This window comes from Melospiza georgiana, chromosome 7, assembly GCF_028018845.1.
Source record: "Melospiza georgiana isolate bMelGeo1 chromosome 7, bMelGeo1.pri, whole genome shotgun sequence".
In the NCBI taxonomy this organism is placed as follows: Eukaryota; Metazoa; Chordata; class Aves; order Passeriformes; family Passerellidae; genus Melospiza; species Melospiza georgiana.
This window is the reverse complement of record NC_080436.1, coordinates 34,345,153-34,368,326: the sequence shown is the minus strand read 5'-3', so window position 1 is coordinate 34,368,326 and position 23,174 is coordinate 34,345,153. Positions and strand designations below refer to the sequence as shown.

General features: G+C 37.8%; 1 protein-coding gene across 5 annotated transcripts in view; it reads right to left on the bottom strand.

Annotated features, from left to right (window-relative positions):
- Positions 1-3,084: 3,084 nt before the first annotated feature.
- The window catches only part of ACMSD (aminocarboxymuconate semialdehyde decarboxylase), a 39,568-nt gene continuing 19,478 nt past the window's right edge, over positions 3,085-23,174 (bottom strand). For 4 of the 5 annotated variants that reach the window (XM_058027839.1, XM_058027837.1, XM_058027838.1 and 1 more), the window contains 9 exons: positions 21,136-21,180; positions 18,425-18,521; positions 14,583-14,632; positions 13,071-13,307; positions 10,925-11,018; positions 9,245-9,340; positions 8,603-8,775; positions 3,470-3,568; positions 3,085-3,252 (listed from right to left, as the gene is read on the bottom strand). In XM_058027839.1, the coding sequence (XP_057883822.1) occupies positions 3,190-3,252; positions 3,470-3,568; positions 8,603-8,775; positions 9,245-9,340; positions 10,925-11,018; positions 13,071-13,307; positions 14,583-14,632; positions 18,425-18,521; positions 21,136-21,180 (954 nt within the window). In that variant the 3' untranslated portion in view covers positions 3,085-3,189. The remainder of the gene's footprint in view (positions 3,253-3,469; positions 3,569-8,602; positions 8,776-9,244; positions 9,341-10,924; positions 11,019-13,070; positions 13,308-14,582; positions 14,633-18,424; positions 18,522-21,135; positions 21,181-23,174) is intronic. The other variant, XM_058027841.1, reaches the window with a different exon arrangement.

The window sequence follows — 23,174 nt, the reverse complement described above, 5'->3', positions numbered from 1 at the left end:
GACACCTCCTCCTCCTCCGGCGCCTCCTCCCGCCGCCTCCATCGCGGCTCTCGCGAGAGCTCCCGGGCCCGCGCGCGCCCTCTGCCATAGAGTCTCGCGGCGGGGCGGCCGCGCGCCGGGCGGGGTCACGTGGGCTGCAGGGGCTGAGGGAGCGGCCATGGCGGCCGCGGCGGGAGGGCCGTGAGGGGATGGGGCTGTGGGGTCATGGAGCCGTCTGAGGGCATCCAGTCGTGGAGTCATGGGGCTGTGGGGTCATGGAGCCGTCTGAGGGCATCCAGTCCGCCCGTCAGCCCCGCACCGCCGCTGTAACCCGGCTAAACCAGGGAACCCATCGCCCCGTGCCCGGGTGTAACACCTTGAATACCTCCCGCATGCTGACTCCACCACCTCTCTGTAATGCCTATGCCATTGCCTGACCGCCCCATAACTGCGTATCTATTTCATACCATAATTCAAATATCTAATCTCAGTCTGGATACCTTTATGCTTAATGAAGTGAAAAACAGATAAATATGCTTGAAGAGAGGGTTCCTTTTTTAATGCAAGCTAATCACAGAACAGCGTACTTGGAGGAGGGCATGGAAAGAGAGGAAGGAGGGAAAGATTTGAAATGCACAACTAGTTCCTAGAAAATTCCTGTCTCTGCTAATATCAGCTTGTGGATACTCAAGAAATGCTCAAGAAAATGATGAATTATTATTAGGAATTGTGTCATTGAGCAGCTCCAGCACGTCAGTGATGCCCCTGCAGTGTGCGGTTTGTTCTCACTCCGTGTTCAGGGATGGGATTTCAGCCGTGGTTTGAGTTTATGGATTCAGGCTTCAAAGGGCGCAAAAAGGCATTTAAAATTCTGACCACCGTGCATGAAAATGAGAGTTCTGCTCCTGTTCAGTGCATGCCACTGCCAGTCTGCAGTGGTTTTGTTCATCTGAAGTTGCATCACCATGAGCTCTTTTACAACTTCAGTGCCAATTTTATGCAAGAAGTTGTAATCTTAGAACTGGACCTGACAGAATACTGATAAAGTATACATTATTGTATACATATATACTATATATATGAAGAATTACTTGACTGATCTTCCCAAATATATATATATATCTTCTTTAAAATCCTGCATGTCCAGAGGAAATTTAACCTCAGAGACTTCTCATGTAATTAGCTGATCTTGGACTTCACATTTGTGCGTCTGTAACAATCAAGGTACAGTATTTTACCTCATTGTTTAAATCACTGGGTAAAGTTCATGGAATTTGGGTGTTCAATTTAGATTCTTTATTCCTGCAGTAATTGGTGGAGGATTATTAAGAATGTTCTCATCTGGCTGCAATTAGAATTTTACATTAGCTTCGTTAATGAAATGAAAAGATGAAGGGAAGATTATATATATATATATAGATAGATAGATATAGATATATATAGATATATATATAGATATCTCCCTGTCTTAAATATCTTAATATAATAGGTAGAATATCATTAAATAATGAGAGGCATAATGAATATGATTTATGCAGGGTATGCACATTAATTAACTCCCATGCAGCATACTGCAATCACCCATTTAGTCACAGGTTAAAGTAATTAAATGCAGTTCTTGCTATTGGAGAGGTTCCAGACCTTGGTCCCCAAAGATGTGACATTGCATTTTCATTAACTGGTTTCATTCATAAAAAAATTGAAGAATTAATCCAATTAAAATGTATTGGAGGAATGACAATGTATTTTCCTCTTAAATCCATTTAAACATCTGTGAGAATCATGTATACTGAAGGGAAATATGAGAATGAAATTGCCTTTTGACTTTGAAATTTAATTAAAACAATCTGGTTGAAAAATCATACATGCTGAAAACTCAATGCCTGCATTTGGATATTTAAATGAAAAAGGTCAACAGAAGTCTTGCAAACCTGAGGACAATAAATGTTGTTAAAGCTATTTTCTGGCTCTTCTTTTCCTCTTACATAAAGAATTGATATTCTAAATCTCTGAGCTGCTGACTAATTAAGCTCCAACTACTTCACAAATCACTTTTCTTTTTTTGGGTGGGTTGGGGCACTGTAAAGAAGGACAGAGCTTTCTTTGTTGTCAACAGAGGCTGGGATCAGCAGAACTGCTGATGTTCAGCATCCTTCAGGTTCAGCTGTGACAGCTGTGGCCAGAGCTAAACACAACTTCTGTCTAATACTGTTTAGCCTGGAGTGTTCCAAGGCTGAGCAGAGGAATGGTGACACCACACATAGCCAGCCCATGTTCCCACAAGAACAAAGACTGGAAATGCTAATCCACATTTTTCTGACTGGTACACAATTCTCCTGGGAGGAGGATGCCTGTGCACTCACTGGATAATAATGAAAACCTGTTTCAATCAGTGGTCTATAAAACAAACCACCTTTCCATTCCTATAGCAGGACTAAGCTAGGGAGAGCATTAGCACTTCAACATTTTAACTATTCAGCCTTACTTTTGGGAAGCATTTGGTAAGGAATAGAACATTAACCCATACTGTTGCCAAACACTAGTGTTTATTGTGACAGTGACAGTGACACACTAAGTAATACCCACATAAATACATTATTTCTGCACCTACACCCATATTGTTCAAATTGTTTCTGATGAATAAGTTCCCAGTGCTGTAGGTGGCAGCTGATACATAAAGTCCCCACACAGACCTTTACCATCCTGTCACAACATTGACAAAGCACAAGTGCACCTGCAGTGCTGAGCTGAGTGTGGTGGGCTGCATTTTCCACCAGGGGATAAAAGAAAATGTTGCCTTTTATTGGGCATCAACATTGTTTAAATTCTGTTTTAATATTCTTTCAGATTCTGTTTGGCTGCCATAACAAAGACAGAAATGTAGTGAGTACATAATTTTCTCATCTCTTTCCTTCCTGGGAATCAAGTCCTAATAACATGGCATTGAATATAATTCAGAAATTCTTATAGCTGCAAAAGCTGAAATCTCTCCTTTATTATGAAAACAGGGATTTCAGAATTGTTTAAAAACAGCCTAAATCCTCAGGCAATACCTCTGCATACTCCTTTCCAGTACCCTTGCTTTTGCTTTGGAAACAACAGGAGACTGGCAGATAATTGTCAGTTTTATTTTTCATCTGCACAATTGTGCATGCCAACAGAAATACAGGGATATTATTTCAGAAGTTTAGTTGCTTTAGTACTTCATAATTATTCAAATTGCTTTCTGCTAAGACCCAAAAATTCCAGAGCATTTCCAGCCTTGAGTTTATCCTGTAAAAACAAAATACATACATATGTTTGTGCTTAGCTCATATTTAACTCAAATGCTTTTACTTTTGCTTTAAAGGGAACTGCTGCAAAGAGACTGAAGGGTCTCCTCCAGTCTTTGCAGAAATCAGTGTACTACGCTGATTTTTCAATGTTTTATCTCATGTCACATACAGAGACTTAAAAAGGAGGGAAAATGCCTCAAATGTAAAAATCGTACCTTCAGTTTATAGTCAAAATCATCCATTGAATCAATCAATTTTCCAGGTTCCAGTTCCCCAAGTGGAAAAGGGTAATCTGTCCCCAAAATAACCTTGTCCTGGTAATAAAAAAGAATGTTACATTTTGTAGTAACATTAAACAATAGAGTTTAAATAATATGGATATTAATATGTACAACAGTATAGTAACATTAATATTATATTTTAAACTCATAAGTTTAATATTTTTCAGATTTTTAATTTCTTTTTAATTAACATTAAACAATAGAACACATGCTTTCTGGAATGTATAATGAAGTACAAGAAATTAGATGTATATATTGGACTGATTAATTATGAAAGTGAATATGAAGATCATCATTTCCACTAGGATAAGAACAAAGCTTGAAAACAATGACTCAAGATTTTTTGGATGAGTTTTATTTGGAAAAAAATGCAGGATATTTATTAATAATTCTTGTGGTATCTAACTGAAATTATGGTATTTTAATTCTCATGAGAAGAAAGTTGAAAATACAAATCCCAGGCTTGAGGCATGAGTGTCTATTTCTTGGGTGAATAAAACACAATTAGAACTTGTTATAATGTTTGACTCTTTTACTCAGAGTTCAATACTGAAATAGGGTGAAGAAAACATCATTCAGTTATTTTCTGGAATGGTTTGTTTTGCTTTTTGTCAATTGCTTTAAATTTTTTTTTTTAAATCTCCACTAGATGTCACCCAAAAGTCTCAGATAGAGCCTACGCAAACCTTTGCCCAAATCTCAACAGAAGAGACACATTCTATTGTTCTCTCGTATGTTCTGTCCTGTGTTTTAATTTATTATAGAAGAATTAACATAAGACTAACATAGGAAAATTTATACCCTCTGTCTAATAAATGCAGTTCTGGGCATAGACTAAACAAAATAATTTGGATGTGTGTACTTTGAAGCACCTAAATATATTCTTTTATTTATAACATTCAATACCAAGATGCTTTATTCACAAAAGAAAAACAAATGCCATGTATTTTATGATTAAAAAAAAACAACTAAAAACCATACCAAGTTTATGAGAGAAAGTGGGTTTTTAAGTAAAAGAGAAGGAAACATAGAATTTGTCCATCTGTTTACTAGGGAAGCTCATGTAAGACAGGAAGGTTTGTATATTCTTATTTACATCTCCTACATACTAAACCAGAAATAAATCCCACATCCTCACTGCAATAATATATGTTTTTCTTTTCCTCTCTGTGCAGATATATTTTTTCCCTCTGTTTGAAAGTATTTCACACATAATCATGGGATCTATTCATTTGTAGTAAAATTAAGAGCTGTAAATCAGTAAGAAAAACTTAGAAGCAGCATTCTTGCTGTGCTCCCAGCGATCTTGGGCTGTTCATTTGTGCTGTTTGAGCTTCAATTTTGTACTTCATTTGTATAAAAGTCAGGTTGCAATACCTGTCTTTAGCAGCCAGCTTCAGAGGAGTGCTGGGAAGCCTCTGCAGATGAATAAGGCTCCTAGCATAAGGGAAGTACTGTTATATTATCCCAAACCATATCAACAAAGTCAATTTTCCCTAGAAGACTTGGAGGTCGTTTCCTTAATTAGCACATCTCTCCTATTAGAGAGGTACATGGGGCTAATGATTAACCTCACTGGACCTTGCTACTCAGCACAACTTTTCTCACAGTAATAAGGACCTTAATCTGAAAATGAATCTCAGAAAGCTTTAAGCATGACTTCATCCTCTTACATGAGGAAAAATTGTATTTGCCTTGAATTTTGCCTTCTTTCCTACGGCCATGATGCACCTGAAAAAAAGTCCAAAATGCTGTAGTCAGTTCAGCTCCAACTTCTGGCCAGAGAATGCTTTGCCTTTGGATGATGGCTCTGGAGAAATCACCATGGGGAAGTTTTTGCAGGGATGCACTGAATCATTTAATCCCATGTCAACCCAGTTCTTCACTTTTTATAGCCAGCAACATTGGGGATTTTGTGTTTATTTGGATTCACCTCACACTACCTCGCCACGGGGGGAGCGAAGGACTGCAGCAATTCTGCACTCTTACAAAATTCTTTCTCAGGAGTGTGTGTTTCTGCTTCCATCCCCAATTAACCTGCACCCCAAACTAAGAAGGGATGCCACTAAATGGACACGACTGATCCCAGCTGTCAGTGGATTTTAACTGTGATCAGCTCAGGGCCAGCACGCCAGGCGCTGGTGCCAGGCAGTGGCTGCTCCCCAGGGACACAAAGCCATGTCCAAGCACATCTTCCCTCACACTGAGCCCTTCCTGCACAGCTCTGAGCTCTTCTCTGGAGACCTGGCCTATTTCAAACCTGCAGCTCACAAAGTTACAGTGTCAGCCTCAAGACTCCATCACATTCTTTTTAGCCCAGCATTTATTAATCTTATATGTGTTACTCTGCCAACACATGCTGAAAGCGCTGAGATATTTGGTGTTTCTTTAAGCATTTGACTCATGGAAGGGTGTTATGTGAGAATGTCAACTTTCCTTAGAAAAAGAGGGAGCTTTTTAATCTTCGTGGTTATAAAGTAAAGTTTGAAATCGTGATGTGAATGTTTTTGTTTTCAAGGACAAGATGCCTTAGGCAATTGAAAAGAGAAAGTTCTCCTGAGTGTAAAAAACATGTTTTTGGTATCTGACTCATGACTTTTCAGCACTGGGATTGCACCTGATGTCACATTGTTTGAACTGAAAGTACTCAGAGGAGAATTAAAGAATACACCAATATCCTGTGTACTATGGTAGCCAAATTTATTGTGTTAAGACTATGAATTTTAATACTCTGTTGACAAAATAAGACACCAGAGAGGCTAATGCGGAGTGCCTTTTAGATTATCAATTTACAATCCATAATCTCTCTCTCCTCAAAATTCCAGTTGCAAAGGCTAATCACAATTAAGGACCAGAGTCTATGTGTAGCTTCTTAGAATGGAAAGTAGAGACATTAAAGTGTGGTGCAAAGACAGCAGCTTTCCCACAGCAGCAATAGTTTAGAGCAGCCTTGAGATGCAAAACTTCTGACTTTGAAGCAGAAGTGCCCCAAGACTTGTGTGCTACAGTTCAGACAGAAAAAAACTTCAATTCTTCAGCAATGGATTCAGCATTGTGTTGTGCTTTCCCTCCTGCTTTGCTCCTGACATCTACAATTCAGTTTAACAGATTCAGATCACAAAAAGAATCTGTGGTCTCAGCCAGCCTGAGTCACTCAGCTCCTAATTTACCAAGGTCTTTCTGACAATGGCAAAACCTGTCTCCCAACGTTTTAAAATGGGTAAAAGAAAATGAGTGATCTTTTCTCCTTGCAATGGCAATTTAAAATTCAAGAGCTAGACTCATCCTTGTGTACTAGAACTGCATGTACAAAGAAATTATAGTTAGAATGAACATGGTCTGGATTTGGGGAGATTTCTCAAAAACGGAGGTAACAGAGGCAAGTGCTGAGATGTTACTCCATAAGCCTTTGGGTGTCTTGTAGAATGGACGAACACATCACACACAGTAAAATTTTAAAATCTATTGTTAAAAAACACCTTAAAGCCCCTTGCTTTAAGCTACAGTTGATTCAAAAGATAATGCATATCAAAAACTACTGGGCTGTGGACTATGATTTGTTTGCTATTTAGAGGTTGGCAACAGAAATTAAAAGAAATCAGTATTGGGTGGGAGCCCTAGTATTTTATTTGTAAACCATCTGGTGCCTAAAATTAATCCCTGGCACAGAGATGGCAAATGACTCCTGACTTAATACCCACTGATGTTATCAGAACTTTCCACTACTAACAGCTTATTCCAGATCTTTTCTGAGTAAATTGACCTGGGTTTTATCTTACTTGTTTCTAATGGAAGTAGGCTCCATGGCAGGCTTTTTGCACATTTTATGGGGCTCCTTCCATAAATCTATTTTTGGTTCAGGGTGGTTCAACCAAAAAGACGTTGTCTCCACTCCTTAGAGCTGCAGTGTTACTGTATTGTACAAACACATACATGTCACAAAAGTTTCCCTACTGTTGTTTCAAGCTGTAGTTGTGCTGCCACATGGTTGATTTTCCATAAATCTTCAAATGCAAAGTTTTCCAAAAAGGCACAAGTCCTGCAGGGGAGCTGCAGGCAGAACTCCAGACCCAAAGCTACGGATTTCAGGTGCAGCATGAACTGAAAACCCACAGATTTTAGAGTGTGATACCTGAGCTCAGAGTACCACAGTAAAGAAAGCAATAGAAGAAGGATTTCTATTCCCAGGATTTCTTCTCCTGGGAAGCTGGGAAGTTTCAGCTTCTCCATGTTTTGCTGCTCTGGAATGGGGTCTGGAGATTGTTTATCCAAACATGTGAATTGTTTTTAATTAATGACCAATCACCATCAGCTGTGTCAGACTCTGAGAAGTCAGTCACAAGCTTTCATTATCATTCTTGTTAAGCTTTCTGATACATCCTTTTTCTTTAGTATAGTTCTAGTAGAATAGAATAGAATAGAATAGAATAGAATAGAATAGAATAGAATAGAATAGAATAGAATAGAATAGAATAGAATAGAATAGAATGGAATGGAATGGAATAAAATAGAATGATAAATCAGCCTTCTGAGAACATGGAGTCAGATTCTTATCTCTCACCCCATCCTGGGGACCTCACAAACACCACAGTTTGCTAAACTACAAAGATTTCTTTACCAACAGCTAAAATACTTCTGCAAACCCATAATGTTTAATTGTCTCTCTGAGATACTCACAAAACCTTTCCTTATTACTGATGTTTTTTCTGTCTATAACTTCCAAGTGGAAATACAATTTGATTTCTTCAAGCATGCACTTGAATTTGAAAATTAAGTAATTTGAAAACCAGGCTCCAAATAGAAGCAGTCTTTGCTTGAAGTCCCATCCTGAATAAGCTCAGAGAAGGATGGAACTAAGGTTGACAGTGCATGATTTCCTGGATTGAACCCACCATTTCAATAAATCCATATGGTAAAAGCATTATCAACTGATGGCAGAAGCCCATCAGTTTATTACACTGGGTGACACTGTCTTCTTTCTTCTTTCTTGTTCTCTTCTCCTCTTGATATTTCCTGGAAAATTAACTGAGTAATGACTCACCCACTTCTGGAAGCACTAAAACTCACCTCTCCTACTACACTTGTTAGCAGCCTTAGAGCCCCACGGTCATGGACAAGAGAGTCTGTGTAAAATGAGCCGAGGTATTTTCTGGGATCCACCTTGTTGTCCATGGCACACAAATCGGGGCGCACGTTGAAGCCATGTGAGATTCGACCCACTGTGTATGGAAAAGCTCCACCTGCAAGAAGGAGTTGTTAATAATTTTAATAAGCTGAGAATATGTAAGAGGGGAAAAAAGCCACCTTTTCACCAAAGGTCCATAAGTTTTTCTGTCAGCTCTTTAGGAAGAAAGTGCTTTGCACCAGTGGTTTTTTATTCCTTTACCTTCATTAGCTTCTGTCTCTATTTCTCTCACTTCTTCACTACTGTGATACCCAAATTCCTCCTGCTGCTTCCTCGTCCTTTTCCTTAAACCACCTGCTGCCTGCCCTTCCTTTTTGTTTTCCCTTAACTGTTGTACCAGCTTGAGCCCTGCAGGCTAGAGAGTACTCATAAAAGCAGCTGATCTGTCAGGCTGTCTTCTTTGGGGTGACAGTGCTCAGCTGGTGGCAGGCTTCACGTGGTGACCCCATTAGCTGAGAGACCAGAAAATACAACTGTACCATGCTCAGCCAAGGAGCAGGAGTTTCACGTGGCACACTACTCACCTCCGTGTGCAAAGCAGACTTTCAGCTTAGGGAATTTTTCAAAAATTCCTCCCATAATCATGGAGCAAATGGCCATGGTTGTTTCTGTTGGCATGCCTAAGAAGAAAAACATCTTAATGGTATAAGAGCTTTATTGATTATTTGAATCCTATTTGATTTTTAAATGTTGTTTTCATTTTCTTCCCTTAGCCTTGAGCCAACTAAAAAAGTAATAATTGCCAGACAGCTACCAAAGGTCATGCATTATTTCCACTGGAGGGACACAGAGTTGAACTCTAATTAACTGAAATGAAGACACAGGCCTGGAGGTGAAGGTGTTCTGAATTTTAAGTCCAGTTTTTACTCCACACCACTAGGACAGACGATAGACAGGTTGGGTATGTCCTGAGATACCCTGTGCAGGCCTGATTTCCATTATCCTTGCTCAGAGACAAGTCTGGAATATGCCAGGGTGTGTTCTCCCCTGTGCTTGTGGGTTTATTTTGTTTGGAAAATGGAGCAGATATGTTAAATGGATATTACAGCACAGATTTGGGGTTTGGTTACCACACAGTGCCACATCCTACAGTTTAGAACCAACCTGTCTCTGTGCTCCTGGCTGGGCTGGAAGCCTAGTTAGGAAGAGAACAGGAATTCAGGTTCCTACAGCAGTTCTCAGCTTCTGATCACACCCAACGTAATTAGAATATCATGCCATTTTAAATGCCTAACTTCAGCCATGCAGCTTGAAATCAGGAACTGAGTTCCCCATATTTATGGGGGGAACAACAGCTATACATCTGGAAGGGTTATTTTTATTAATGTTTTACTATATGCTCAGATGCAAAGCATTATTAGGCTTCGTAAGAAAATATTCTATTTTCACTTTGTTAAGTAAGTGCAATAATTTTATTTTCTTCTTAAATCTGTGTTTTTGAGCCTAATTTGATTAGGACTAATTGATATTTTTTCAAGATAATGCATGGGTGATTGGGACAGCAAGATTTTCCAAGCAGAATGTGTTTTATATATATGTTGTGTATGCTTTTCAGAACTGGTGGCAGTGCAAAACCAAGCAATAAAAACCCAACACAAAACAAAATGCATGAGGGTAGAATCAGGTCTAAACATTTCTGGGTAGCAGAATAACCATGCTCCTGTTATTCATTGTTACAATTTACCTATCAAATGGGGAAAAAATGGAAACTAGATAATATCCCACACTTACTGAGAGCTTTCAAAGTACATGTTGTTTCAGCTACAGCTGATGTAAAGTTAGATTTATTTCCTGTCTGATCGACCTGTTTCTAAGAAATAACCCAACAAATGATAGAAAAAAAATGTTTGGTTTTGCTTACTCCTTCATTTACCCCTGTTATTTTTGAGGAGCTAATTTCTGAGATGATTCACTTCTTCCTTGTTATCTGCTCTTTGTATTTAGGGCAAAAGAGAATACTATATTCTGTTGCTAGTCTGAATAATTTGAATTCTAAGTATTTAAAAGAAAAGCTAAACAAGCTTAGAAACAAATGACTACTGAGTTTACACAACAGACTTAATCATAATACTAGATTAAAAAAAAAAGAAAGTTTGACAGAAAAATGATGTAATTTTATCTGTACTTGTACTGTACTTGGCAGCAATCTCCTGGACATAATCCAGTTCATAAATGTAGGTTAAGCAAAGTAAATATACATTTACCTATTAGCCAGGGAAACCAATATTTGGACATCCTCCCATCTATCTGCATGTCCCAGGGATGCACAAAGAGACAGCAATTTAATTTCTCAGCAGCCTGCAGCAAAAAGAAAAAGTCTGAATCTTGATTAATCATAGCAAAATGCATCTTAGATCTCAGTCATGCTTTCCAATGACCTGCAGTAGTACTAGTAATGAAAATAGGCCCACAAGTAAGGACTATAAGCAATAGTTGGCTGTATTTACTCCTCTGGGCCATATTCTGAAGTCCTCACTGAGTTTCACAGCTCCTCCTGTGGCTACAGGACTGGAAGCATAGATGATTAACATCTTTTAGTGAACCAAGTGTTTCACAGAATAATGCAGTACAAAAATGCTTTTCCAGCTGTGTTTTTTCAGCCATCCTGTGGTATAAAATCAATTCAAGCAAACATTCTTTTGGTTTCATTACACGTATGAGAATGAATTCCCATATTGTCTTATAGAGTCAATTGAGAATGGTTTTGCAGAATTGTTCCAGCTGCATTCAGAAATTTTCATTGAGTTGCACTACATTTGTCCCATTTTGTCCTCTACCTAGCTTACAAAAATGTTAAATTATTCCTAATTCTTCCTAAGAGTTCAAAATCTGGCTGTATTCTTATCAACAATCCATCTCTACCCAAGTACAGTAATTCTTCCAAAACTATTGACATCTTTGGAAAGGCAAACAGAAGACTAGTGTTGGATGCTGACTCTGACTGTAATTTAACTGTGTGCTTAAATTTAAATACACAGTCATCAGAGTCATTCATATGCTTAACCAGGATCTAACAGCTTCGTTTTGTCAGATGTATTTCTGGACATGCTCTTGTTGCTAAGGAGATTGTCACACATTTGAAAAATTTGGGTTTATTTACCCATACATGCATAAATAAAAGCTGCAACTTTTGGATTGTGGAGCATAATTGCCATCTACATTTGTAAACTAAAAATAGCAATTCAATGACTGGCCTGGTAGTTTGGCAAAGTTCATTATCCAATACGGCTTAATTTCATAATCTGTATTATCCAGAGATGTTTCTAAAAATGAAAGGGGTAACTTCCTACATGTGTGAAACATAAGCTGAAGGATGTACAGTATAAGAGAGAGATCCCAGAAGAAGAGAGGGATCTCAGTAGCAGAGACATGGAGTTACTGGAGAGAGCTCCAAATTGTGGAGGGACTGAGCATCTCTCCTGTGAGGAAATGCTGAGAGAACTGGGGCTGTTTGTCCCCTAGAATAAAAGCTTCAGTGGAGATCAGGAAATTTCAGATTGCCCTGGGGGATTGTGGAGTTTTCATCCTTGGAGATATTTGCAATCCACCTGGGCATGGTCCTGGGATCTGGCTGTAGGTGGCCCTGCTTGGGCAGGGGGTTGGTCCAGGTGGCCCCAGAGGCCTCTCCCAACCTCAGCCATGCTGTGATCCCATGAATGTGGGCATCTCCAAGGGCAGATGTTGGTATCTGACTGTACATGGCCATAAAAACAAGCAGTGTAGGTGCTGCACCAACAGAGTTTCTGAATAAATTGAGCATCCTACAAAATAACCTCTGTGAATCAATTCCAGACTGACAGCTCTAATAACTTGAGAAACAGATTCAGAATGGACATTGATTAAACCCCTAATTTAGACAAATGACCACCTCATCTGGATCTCAGGCTATTCAAGAAGTGCTATCTGTTAATTCATTTGATACTCAATATATTCAGTTTGGGAGTTTTGGTCCTGTTTACATAGTTCTGTGTGGTACTTTGGTGCTATCTCTGATAATCTCAGGGGGGTTTATCAGTTATTTCAATAGGATTGGATACAGTAACTTGAACTCAAATGCAAACAGTGCTTTATTTGATATTGCACTTATCCTCACAAATCAAGAAGGCAGATCTACAGTGAGAACTCATATAATAAAATTTGTTATTCATAATTATAAAATATGTTTCAGAGTGTTTTGTATCATTGCCATTATATCCTACAAAGAATTATGATTTACAACTAAAGCTGAGTCTCTCTGATCACTAAGCAGATTAGAAGGCTCAAATGATGACTCAGTGTGCTCCCAGACATTTTTAGACAGATTTCCATATCACAGAATTCCCCCAAAGAAGGAAAGCAACAGCTACTCACAGCATAAACATCGTGGAGCTCTGGGGCATTCAGGTCCCACTCATTGACATGAGATCCAATCTGCACTCCAGGAAAGCCCAGTTCATTCACACAGCGCTGCATCTCCCTCACAGCCAGCTCTGGAGCTTGCAGGGGTAACGTGCCCAGCCCAACAAACCTCTTGGGGTGCTTCTTTACTGTGGCAGCTAAGTCATTGTTTAACAGCTGGGCAAGGTCTAAAGTATCCTGAGGTTTGGCCTGGTAAGATGTGAAGCAGAGCAGTGCATTTAAATATGGTTCTCAAATGTTAGCACCTTTGGAAGTTATTGGATAAATGTCATTGCAGACAACTGGTAGGGTTTGAACCCAAATTTGCTTTACAGTTCTGAATAGCTGGAAAATAGAGCTAAATTCTGCTTTGCTTTAAAACCTCTGGGTACAGTTCTTTTTCTCTTGAATATTTCATCAACTGCTGTTGCCTTTACTGCTCAGGATGAGTGCAATAAAGCTCAGGTTGCTGATGCACATAATTACCTGGTCTTTTGTGTAAAGCAGTCCCCTGGTTTTGTTTATCCCCATCCAAAATCCTCAGTATATAATTTTTATACATAGCAATGAATATTTACTCTCCTATTACTGGAGCTGAAGAAATAAAAATAAGAAATGTGAGATGTTGGAGCTTGTGAATTCTACAGAGAAAGCTTGAGCAAACTTCTCTAACATTTAGAAGGAGATAACATCCATAATTCTAACAAGGAAGTGCAATATCCATGCAATCAATCTCTAGGTTTTTTTCTCCCAATGCATATTTAATGGAAAATATTCCCTTAGACACCAGAATAAAGTTTTGAAGAGATGTTACTAACTAGAAATTATGAAAATCAATGGTATTTCTTATATGTGGGCTTAGCACAATAGTTCTAAATGCACAAATCTGTTTACATATAAGCATCCTGACCTGTGCACATTGCTAAATACTCACATCCAGAATGTATTTAGAACAGCATTTTGCTGTGATTTATCTCCTCATCCTGTCTTTATTTCTTTGAAGCATTCAAGATCACCACGTGGGGAACATAGGAACTTAAATTTGCTCCTGAATTTTAGGATTCAAAGCATTCTAGGTTAATGAGTCCCATGCCACATTTAAAAGAAAGTGGGACAAGGCCACAAATGCATCCTTTATGTCTTTTTTTTTTCCCTTTAGAAAGTACTGATTGATGCCTAACTTTCTGGAATGTGTACATATGTGTCTGTCTGCTATCCATGGATTCATTTTGGATATTTTTTCTCTCCATTTCCATCTGCCCCCATAAGGAATTCAGTTGTTTTATCTTTTCTCCCTGGGTATGCTCTGGTGTGGAGCTCTGCCACGACATCCTGCAGACATCTTCTCACACCTGCACTCCTTTTTTGCCTTTTCTTTTTCACAGCAGAACAGTTCTAGTGATTACTTCAATTTGTAGGAAGATGCTTTTGTATTTTAAAAACGTTGCTACATACAAATTATGAAATACCTTAGTTGGAACTTACCCAGTAGCTGAACATTACAGGGACTGTGGACAGGACTTGGACGGTGACTCCTGAGTAAGAAAAAGCAAATATTAATACTTCATTTTTGTTTTTGATAAAATATTATAAATAAGAAAGTACTTTGGTTTGAGAGGCAGAATATAATGGCTTTAATGATAAGAAAGACTGATTTAACAGTGACATAGAGAAATTATTATTTTTTTTTTAATTAAGGATCATGGCAATAAAACTCATAGTGTATCAGTTTATTAGGATTTGGATATTTTTTCTAAGTAGAAAGAATAAACACTACTATATTCATACTAGCTAATTTGGGAAATTAGGGTTTTTGATTTTAGAAGGATTTAGTATGCACATGTACAAACAATTAAAGTAGCAATTTAGTATTACTCTCACATGAATGAAACTGACATTAACCCAACAGAATACATTAACTCAAGTTTACTTTGGGGTGAATTTGTCATATATATTAAATAAATAAATGTATTAGCACAAAGATAAATAACATTGTGTCAACAATTGTTGTTAAACAACGTTTTCCTAAGTGTTCCCAAAGCTATATTGTATTAGGTTTCATTCATCTTGTGTCTGGACTGCTGAGGTTGTAAATATAAAAAATCTGCTTGTTTTCAGAAACAACTTTGATGTTTCTTTTAAAAATAAAAAGAATTAAGTCCATGTTGTTTTGTTTCTGCTCAAACACAAATCTCTATTATAATATTTTGTATGACAGGTTACAGAGTGAAAACAACAAACCTGGAAGACAAACAAAATAAACAATAAAGAGTAATTAGGAATTCACAAAATAGTTACATGCATAACTGTTTTGTTTTGGTGTTTTTATAGGTTTGTTTATAGTATTTTTGCACATATCTTGTCATGCTTTAGAAAATTTAACTTGGTTGTTAGTAGTAAAACTACTAGAACAAAAGATGGCAGGAAAAACCTCCAGCAGAATGAACTCCAGGAGAACTCTAAATGACTTGCCAAAATATTTGAATGATTAAAGTGATTTATCCTCCTCCTCAGAAGTTATAGTAGGACACAAGAGGAGAAGCTGACTCAGATTGCTACAAGATCTGGTTAATATTATGTACAGCAGCAATGGTTTAGGGGTAAGGATTAGGTCTGCAAAATTCCATAAATACTGAATTATCCAAGTTAGATCATCCACCAATATGGGCACTTGTTTAGTCTGTTGAGAACATTCTCCATGTTTTCAAAAATAACCATTGTATCTGCTTTCAATCCATTTTTACACTTCTGAGCAAATTTAACATAAACCTTAAAGGTACATTTCCAAGCTGACTGTTCCTAGACATTAGCTTTAGGAAGAAGAATCAGCACAGAAAAACCTCTGCATTTTTACCTTCCTCAGAGGGTTTTACAAAGGAGAAAATAACAAGGAAAGGCAGTTAGGATGAACTGATATATTTTCTCAGACAAAATTGGGATGATTTGTGTCACAGAACTGTGATGGTAATTACTTTTACAGCTTGTTTTATTGAGTTACATGGATAGCTTGCTTTATTGAGTGGATCAAGATAGAAGTATGTACATCAATTAGACCTGGGACATATGATTGGGAGAACTAATTGAGTCTCTTTGCTCCACTGGAGACCATTTCTTATTACTGGCAAGATTTCTTGGGCATTGCACAAACAAAGCCTTTTAACCAAGTTATCTCTCTGAATTAAAAATAACTTTCAGTGACTTTCAGTGATTCTAGTTTAGTTCAGCTGGGAGACTTCTTGCATCTTTGTCCCAGAATTATGCCATGTTTGGAGGTTAAATTTTGGGTATAATCTATCTCAGCCTGTGTAAGAGAAAGCAGTCTTTGAACTAAGTAGCTAGAGCTTTCCAAACCAAAAAGGAATGAATGTGGTCCATAGTCTTTATCATTAGCTGAGCAGTAAGGATGAAAGAATGAAAAACACAAAGGCTTTTTTTCCCTCCCACATCATTAATTGGCTGATGCCTGTATGTCTGGAGTGCTGTAATAAAAAGGGACATTTTTAGGGCACAAGTCACCAGATGGTGCTGTAACATACAGGTTTACATTTTTTTTTAAATCAAGTGAGCACTGTTTAGTTCATGAAGAAATATTGTGATGCTGCTTTCATGATACATTTTTTTTTTCTGGAGAACTGCTGCAAAAACTTGAAAAAAAAAATCCTCCTGTGTTTTCCCTTTGTCTACAACAAACATATGGGGCAGAGCTGCTTTGTAGAAATTTGCCATTAGTGCTGAGGGAAATATCTGAAAGAGAAAGATGCCCAAAGGCTATTTATGATCCACTGTGTAGTTGACTGATTTGGTAATCCCCAAAATCCCTGAGCTAACTCAGAGAAACGTTACAGCCTAGTCAGGCCATGATTCTATGATTCTGTGACAAGGCAGCATATTTCAGTCTGCAAAGGCTTTCTGGCATTCCCATTAAATGTCTAATGGTTGGAGTTTCAAATACTGCTTTTCCAGGCTGCAAATGAAGTAGATGAAAATTGTCTAAATTGTGTTTACATTTTTTGTGCTCACTACCTGGTGGGTTCCCAAGCTAGCCTATGTGATGTGTTGCACTAAACCTCCCTAAGAAGAATAACCCAGACTATCTCCTAACACAGAATAATTTAGGTTGGAAAAGACCTCTAAGATCATTGATTCCAGCCAAGAATCCAGTTCTGCCAAGCCCACCCCTGAACTGTGTCCCCATGTGCACCACATCTGCACATCCTTTAAATCCCTCCAGGGATGGGGACGACACCAGGGCTGTTCCAGGCTTGACAACATTTCTAGTGAAGAAAGTTTTGCTAATATCAAATCTAAACCTCCCCTGGTGCAATTTCAGGCAGTTTCTTCTTGTTTATTATTTGTCATCTTGGAGAAGAGACCAACTCCCCACTGGGTACAACCTCTTTAATGTGCTTGTTGAGGGTGATAAGGCCTGAGAGGAGGAAGCAATAATCATAAAGATGCTATTTGTACAATATCCACTCTTTTAGGCAATCCAGGTGTGTGTTCCTTATGAAAAGTTGAAGATATTCAAGTGGTGTCCACTGGGAAACTGATGTAGGAACTATTCAGGCCTCAATCTAAGAAAAAAATAATCTTTAGTAACATAATATTTCTCTTACAAGAGTAATTTGGAATTACAGTGTTAATAAGAACTAGCAAAAATAATTGATCTGCCTAGAAATTCCTTCCCTCATCCTCAGTTTCCCATGTTACCAATGTTATTTAGTGGCTTGCATGGAAGATAATGGAAAATAAATTTGCAAATTTGGCATCTGGTTAAATTTCTACATGAGGAAAACCCTTTTCTGACAAAGTAATCGTACCAGTTCTCTAGGCTGAGTCCTACAGGAAAACCACAAAATGAGGTTGAAACATGGATAAGCAGAAAAAAGGTATTAGAAAAGGAAACAAACATACAAGAAATCCTGTGTGTAAAAGGAATATTTTTAATATTTGGAACAAAAATGAAAGGGCTTCCTTCTCCTTTGTGAATCATATTTTAACTGGAATGTATGGTGCCATTTCAAGTCCAGGGTCAGTCATCCTTACTTTTGTCAAGTTAGTGTCTTAAATCCCTCCAAAATTAATAAATTCTAGTGGGGAATAAATTGCTGCTGAGAATGAGGAAAGTTATGGGCACAGGTTCCTTCTAAATATAAAGAATATCAGTTTCCAATTACTATCAGCAAATTAAAACCAAGGAATTAGTATGCTAAACCTTTTTTGATATTGTTGTTGAGCACTTTCAAATGGATTGACAGAGAAGTTGTTATTCTAAGTTGTTATTCTAAATGAAGCACAATGATTTGAGTTCCTTTGTGGAACTGTACCTGACTGGTCCATCTCTTTAATCCGTGCCTCTGGATCCCAGCAGTTCTCTTGGATAACTCTAAAAACCTTTCCATCCTTCATCATCTTTGCCTGTCCCTGTGAAATGACATTTTCATATATTATAAATGTGACAAAGTAGTATCTGCTAATTTATAGTCTCTTGATATATTGTGCTCCTTACAGAAATACAGTGGCAAAATTTTTATCTTTTATTTCTATTCAGTAGGTATTTTTAAACAGAAACTATTTAAAAAATAGATATGAATAAAACAGTCATTGGTAGTTCTGATTTAATTCTTCAGAATTATATTAAAAAATCCCTTTCCTTTTGCAATGTACATCACTGTATATTTATTTGGAAGACGTACCAGGTACCTTAATCCAAGTTTATCCTCAAACCAAATTTTGACCTCAAAACAATGCTCTAATTAAATCTGTGCTAAATTTTCCCTTTGGGTATGTGTGTGTTCAATAGCATCACTGTGGTTCCAGTAACTACAGAAATAATTGTGTAACACAGTTAATTTCAGTCCAGTGATTTCTTATCACCAGTGATACTCAGACAAAAGGAAACCTATTGTGTTGTCTTCAGATTCCATTTTCTCCTTTGTAAGGAAAAAAAAAAAAGAAGAATTTGGGGGAAAAAAAAAGTCCCAAACAAAACTTATACACAGTATAAAACCATGACTTGAATAAGTGTAAAACTTTCTCATATGTCACCAATTTCCAGACCTAGGAAGTTCAAAATGTTATCAGAGTCACAAAATGTGTTCCTTTATCACCCTGGAAACTTTTGAAATGTCGTATTTGGTTGATTTGTGAATTGCTCAAAGAGAGGTGGTGTCACCACATTAAGGAAATTGTCTGTTACAATTAGGGTGCCCACCAGCTGCTACAGACACAACAGGATTTCTGCTGGCACAAATGGATGGGATACAATTCACCAGCAGCTGCAAGCCCTGAGCATTTCCTGCTTGTTTTAATCTACTGCAGGGGTAAATGGAAGGTCAGAGGAATTCCTGGTGCTGTGCATGTGGGCTGGGTCAGTGCAGAGGCCCTGGGCAGAGAACACACTCCATCTGCAGGTGAAAGCTGAAATCCACACAAGAAAACCCAGCAGCCATTCCTTCACCTTCCCAGTAAACAGGAGCTGAGGGCAAGGCAGGCTTTGGGCCCTTCAAAAAAGGGATTTCTCTCTCTCTCCAAAGGCCACTTTATTTTTCCTCACAAAATTGGTCTTATTTAGGAACCTGTCAATTTTTCTACAGAAAAGAACCTGTTAAATCAGAATATTTACTACCAGTGTGCCCAGCCAGGGGGGGTTCTGTCCCCCTCTTCTGAGAACTCAAACTGTTCTTAACCTTGAATTTGTTACTATCTTCATACATCATTCACAAATATACTGTCCTAATGAATATTTTAAAGCCATCCTCAACAAATCTAAGTGTGCTGCCTTGGCAACCTGTCAAGTTACTTGTTAGCTGTATCATGGGTTGTGAAAATTATGTGAAATATTCCAACTGCAGGGTCCTGATCCCCTGGTGAAATACTTCAGGTTCTTGTAAAACTGGTTTTCCAACCTGATGGAGAGGTTTACTGTAGCCATACACTCAAATGCATTAAGAAAAGTTTAGTGTATTGATACAGGTTGTCCAATTAAAAAAAAAATTGGGGTGTGAGAAAAAGGCACAGTAGAACGAAGCACTTCATCACATATGAATAGATCACCTGGACTTTACTGTTCTATTCTATACTTCTCTATTCTATCCCATCCTAAAAATTACCTAATATTTGTTTTGCTTAATGTATGTGGAAATTAAGAGAGAGACATTTAAAAATTAAGTCCTGCAGGCTGATTTAGTTCAGCACATTACATTTAAAATTCTCCCCTCACTAAACTACTCAGTCACATCCCAAAATGCACTTTTAAAATATGCCTGTAATTATTTTCTTCCAGTTTGACCCTGGTGTTTCTTCAGAGAATGATATGGGAGGCCTTTGGGGTTTTTTTTAAATCTTAGGATTTAACATCCTCAGCTCCACATGTCTGAACAGGATTTTGTTTTGCCATGCACGTTTTGTCATGCAGCATTTCCAGACAGAAGTAGGCTGGATGGAATTCTCGGAGGGGTGTGTAAGGCCATTACTGACTCGCCAAAAAGCTCCCCTGCAAACTATTTTTAGCACAGAATTTTAGCATCAAACCTGTAACAAAATCACCAGAAATGTGTCCAGTCCCTGTCTCCTTCCTGCAGCTGCCATGTATCCCAAAAGCTGTATCATCCATGCTTTGGTTTACCAGGTGGCTTTTTCTTGTTTATTAAAATATCAGTTCCTTTTGGGTTTGCTTGTCATACAGATGACTGCATCTAACTCAACCCAAATCTGTATGTAATCTGCTTTAGCCTGACATTTCTTGTTGGAAAGACTTTCTCAGAGCTATCCATTCCAAGTGTTAAAGTGACATGATGAAGAAGAATGGATGCTGGTTCACACAAGAGGGTGTGAGTTTCATCCTTTAGGCAAAAGGTTCTGCTGAGGTCTATTAGGACTTGGCCTGATACTACTTCATAGGAAATAGACCTCTAGAGAAATCTGTATCAAAGACACAGCCAATCTTATTGCCATTTTGCTTCTCTAATATATCTCCTGTGAGTTTCTATTCCTGATGATGACACAAGATCAGCTCTGAGCACCAAAGAGCCCAAACCTTGCAGTGATGATCCAGCTGTACCCATCCACCGTATCCATATCTCTGTGGAGGAAAGGAGAGAAAGCCAGGGCTAGTTAGCTCTCTGCAGTAATAATAATAATAATAATAATAATAATAATAATAATAATAATAATAATAATTGCAGTTCTTACTAAAATACCTCATTCTCATTCAGGAGAAACCCTTACATGTGTTGAGCTCTGAGCCAGAGTAGCCTCACTGACATCAGAAGTGTATAGCTGGACTGGACTAATGGTGTTTGTACAGCTGGAATTTTAGTTTCCAGTTCAACAACATTTTTAAACAACTGCTTTAGAAATGCCTAAACTTGCTTACTACATTGAGGCTCTAACTGAAATAATTTTGACACCGAAAATGTTAAAGTGTGAAAATGGAGCCGACAACTTTCCAATCTGTGATCAGTTAATCATTAGCACAAAGATGCATTGATTCCACTTTTCAGCTTCCATGACTCAGCAGCAGGAGTGAAGGTCAGCCTCTTGTCTATTAATATTTAAACAGGGAAGAGAAGCTAAAAAGGAGAAGCTTAGATGCTCATTGATTCTTCCAGAGAGATTCAGAATTGTTCATGCAAAAAAGGCAAAACCTACAAAACATGAGATGCTGATTTCCTTTTACTTCCATAAATTATCAATTAGAAAGGAATGAACTCTTGAAATCTCTGGGTGAAAACAATGCTCAAAGTTCCCATTTCTCCAAAAAAAGAGAAACATTTAAAATGAAACTAAGTAAGAGCAGGTATTTGTTTTGCAGAAGTGTAAACGATTTGGACACAGTCCTGAATTTCCTGTGATCCCAAATCATCACTTAGTGCCACTGTGAGCTCTCCTGATGTGGGTGTGAAGAGCCAAACCTCCTGACCCCAGCCAGAGATGCAGTCACTGAGGCTGTGTGCTCTGTTTAACTATGCAACTATGTAAATTTTATTTAAATTTATACATCTAGAGGTTTACACACATGAAAAATACTGAAATTTTGGGAAAGTTCAATGAGTGATAACAAACAAGTACTTAAACTAGATCCATGCTAATTGCAGTTGTAAGCTGAGCAGAAAACAAGCACCTGAAATGGGTACTGCAGGCGCCCATAGGCAATAGAGAAATTCACTGATTTTGAACTTATTTTATTCTTTCTTCCCCTCAGGTATTAGTTGTAGGCATTGACATTCCGTATCTGTTCTTTCTGTGATTTTCTATCCCTGTGATATTTTCCTAGGCTGTTAAATCAGTACCTTGACAATAGAATTTTCCAGTTTGAAGGTCCAGTATTTACAAAGCTGGAAACAAGAAGTTTAGCACTAAATAAATGTGTGCATGTTAAGATGCCTCATTGGTTTTCCTTGCATGATCTGTGTTAATGGCTTGAATTTCCAGAGGACTCCAGGGAATTCTGAGAGTTGTTTTCTACTCGGAGCCCATTAATAAACCATTGAATCGCTCAGAACAGAGGGAAAAAAACCTAGCAGGTGGAAATTAAATTTTAAAAATTTGGTATTTGCCTCTTTATCTCTGTTTAAAGAAATGTAATGCTGACCCACAGTGTCTAACATTAGTGAATTTAGTCTTGATGTACATCTGTGAACATCAAGGAATTCTTGGGGTCATTTTAAGTCAGTGAACTTATTGCCCTTTTAAAGTACCTACAGACAAAAATATTCCATTAAAAAAAAAAAAACCATATAAAATCAGAATGAATTCTATAGGTGTTTTTATGAAGTTATTGCACAAAAGACAACAAAATCTGAAATGTGCAAAAGCAACCTGTGTTTCTAGTATGAATATTTAACCTCCTATCCATTTAAAACAGATATAATTATTATAAAAGTATCTGTAGCCTCACCTACATTATCCAGTGTATGTGTTTTTCATCAGGAGCGGTTATTATTACAAATAGGGTGTTCAAATAGATATTTATAAAAACCTTCCTAGCCAAACAAGGAAACAAACATTCCTTTCCAGGAGGTTTTGTGCATAATGATGTTATTTTTCACAACTGATGAAGAAATAATCCTATGT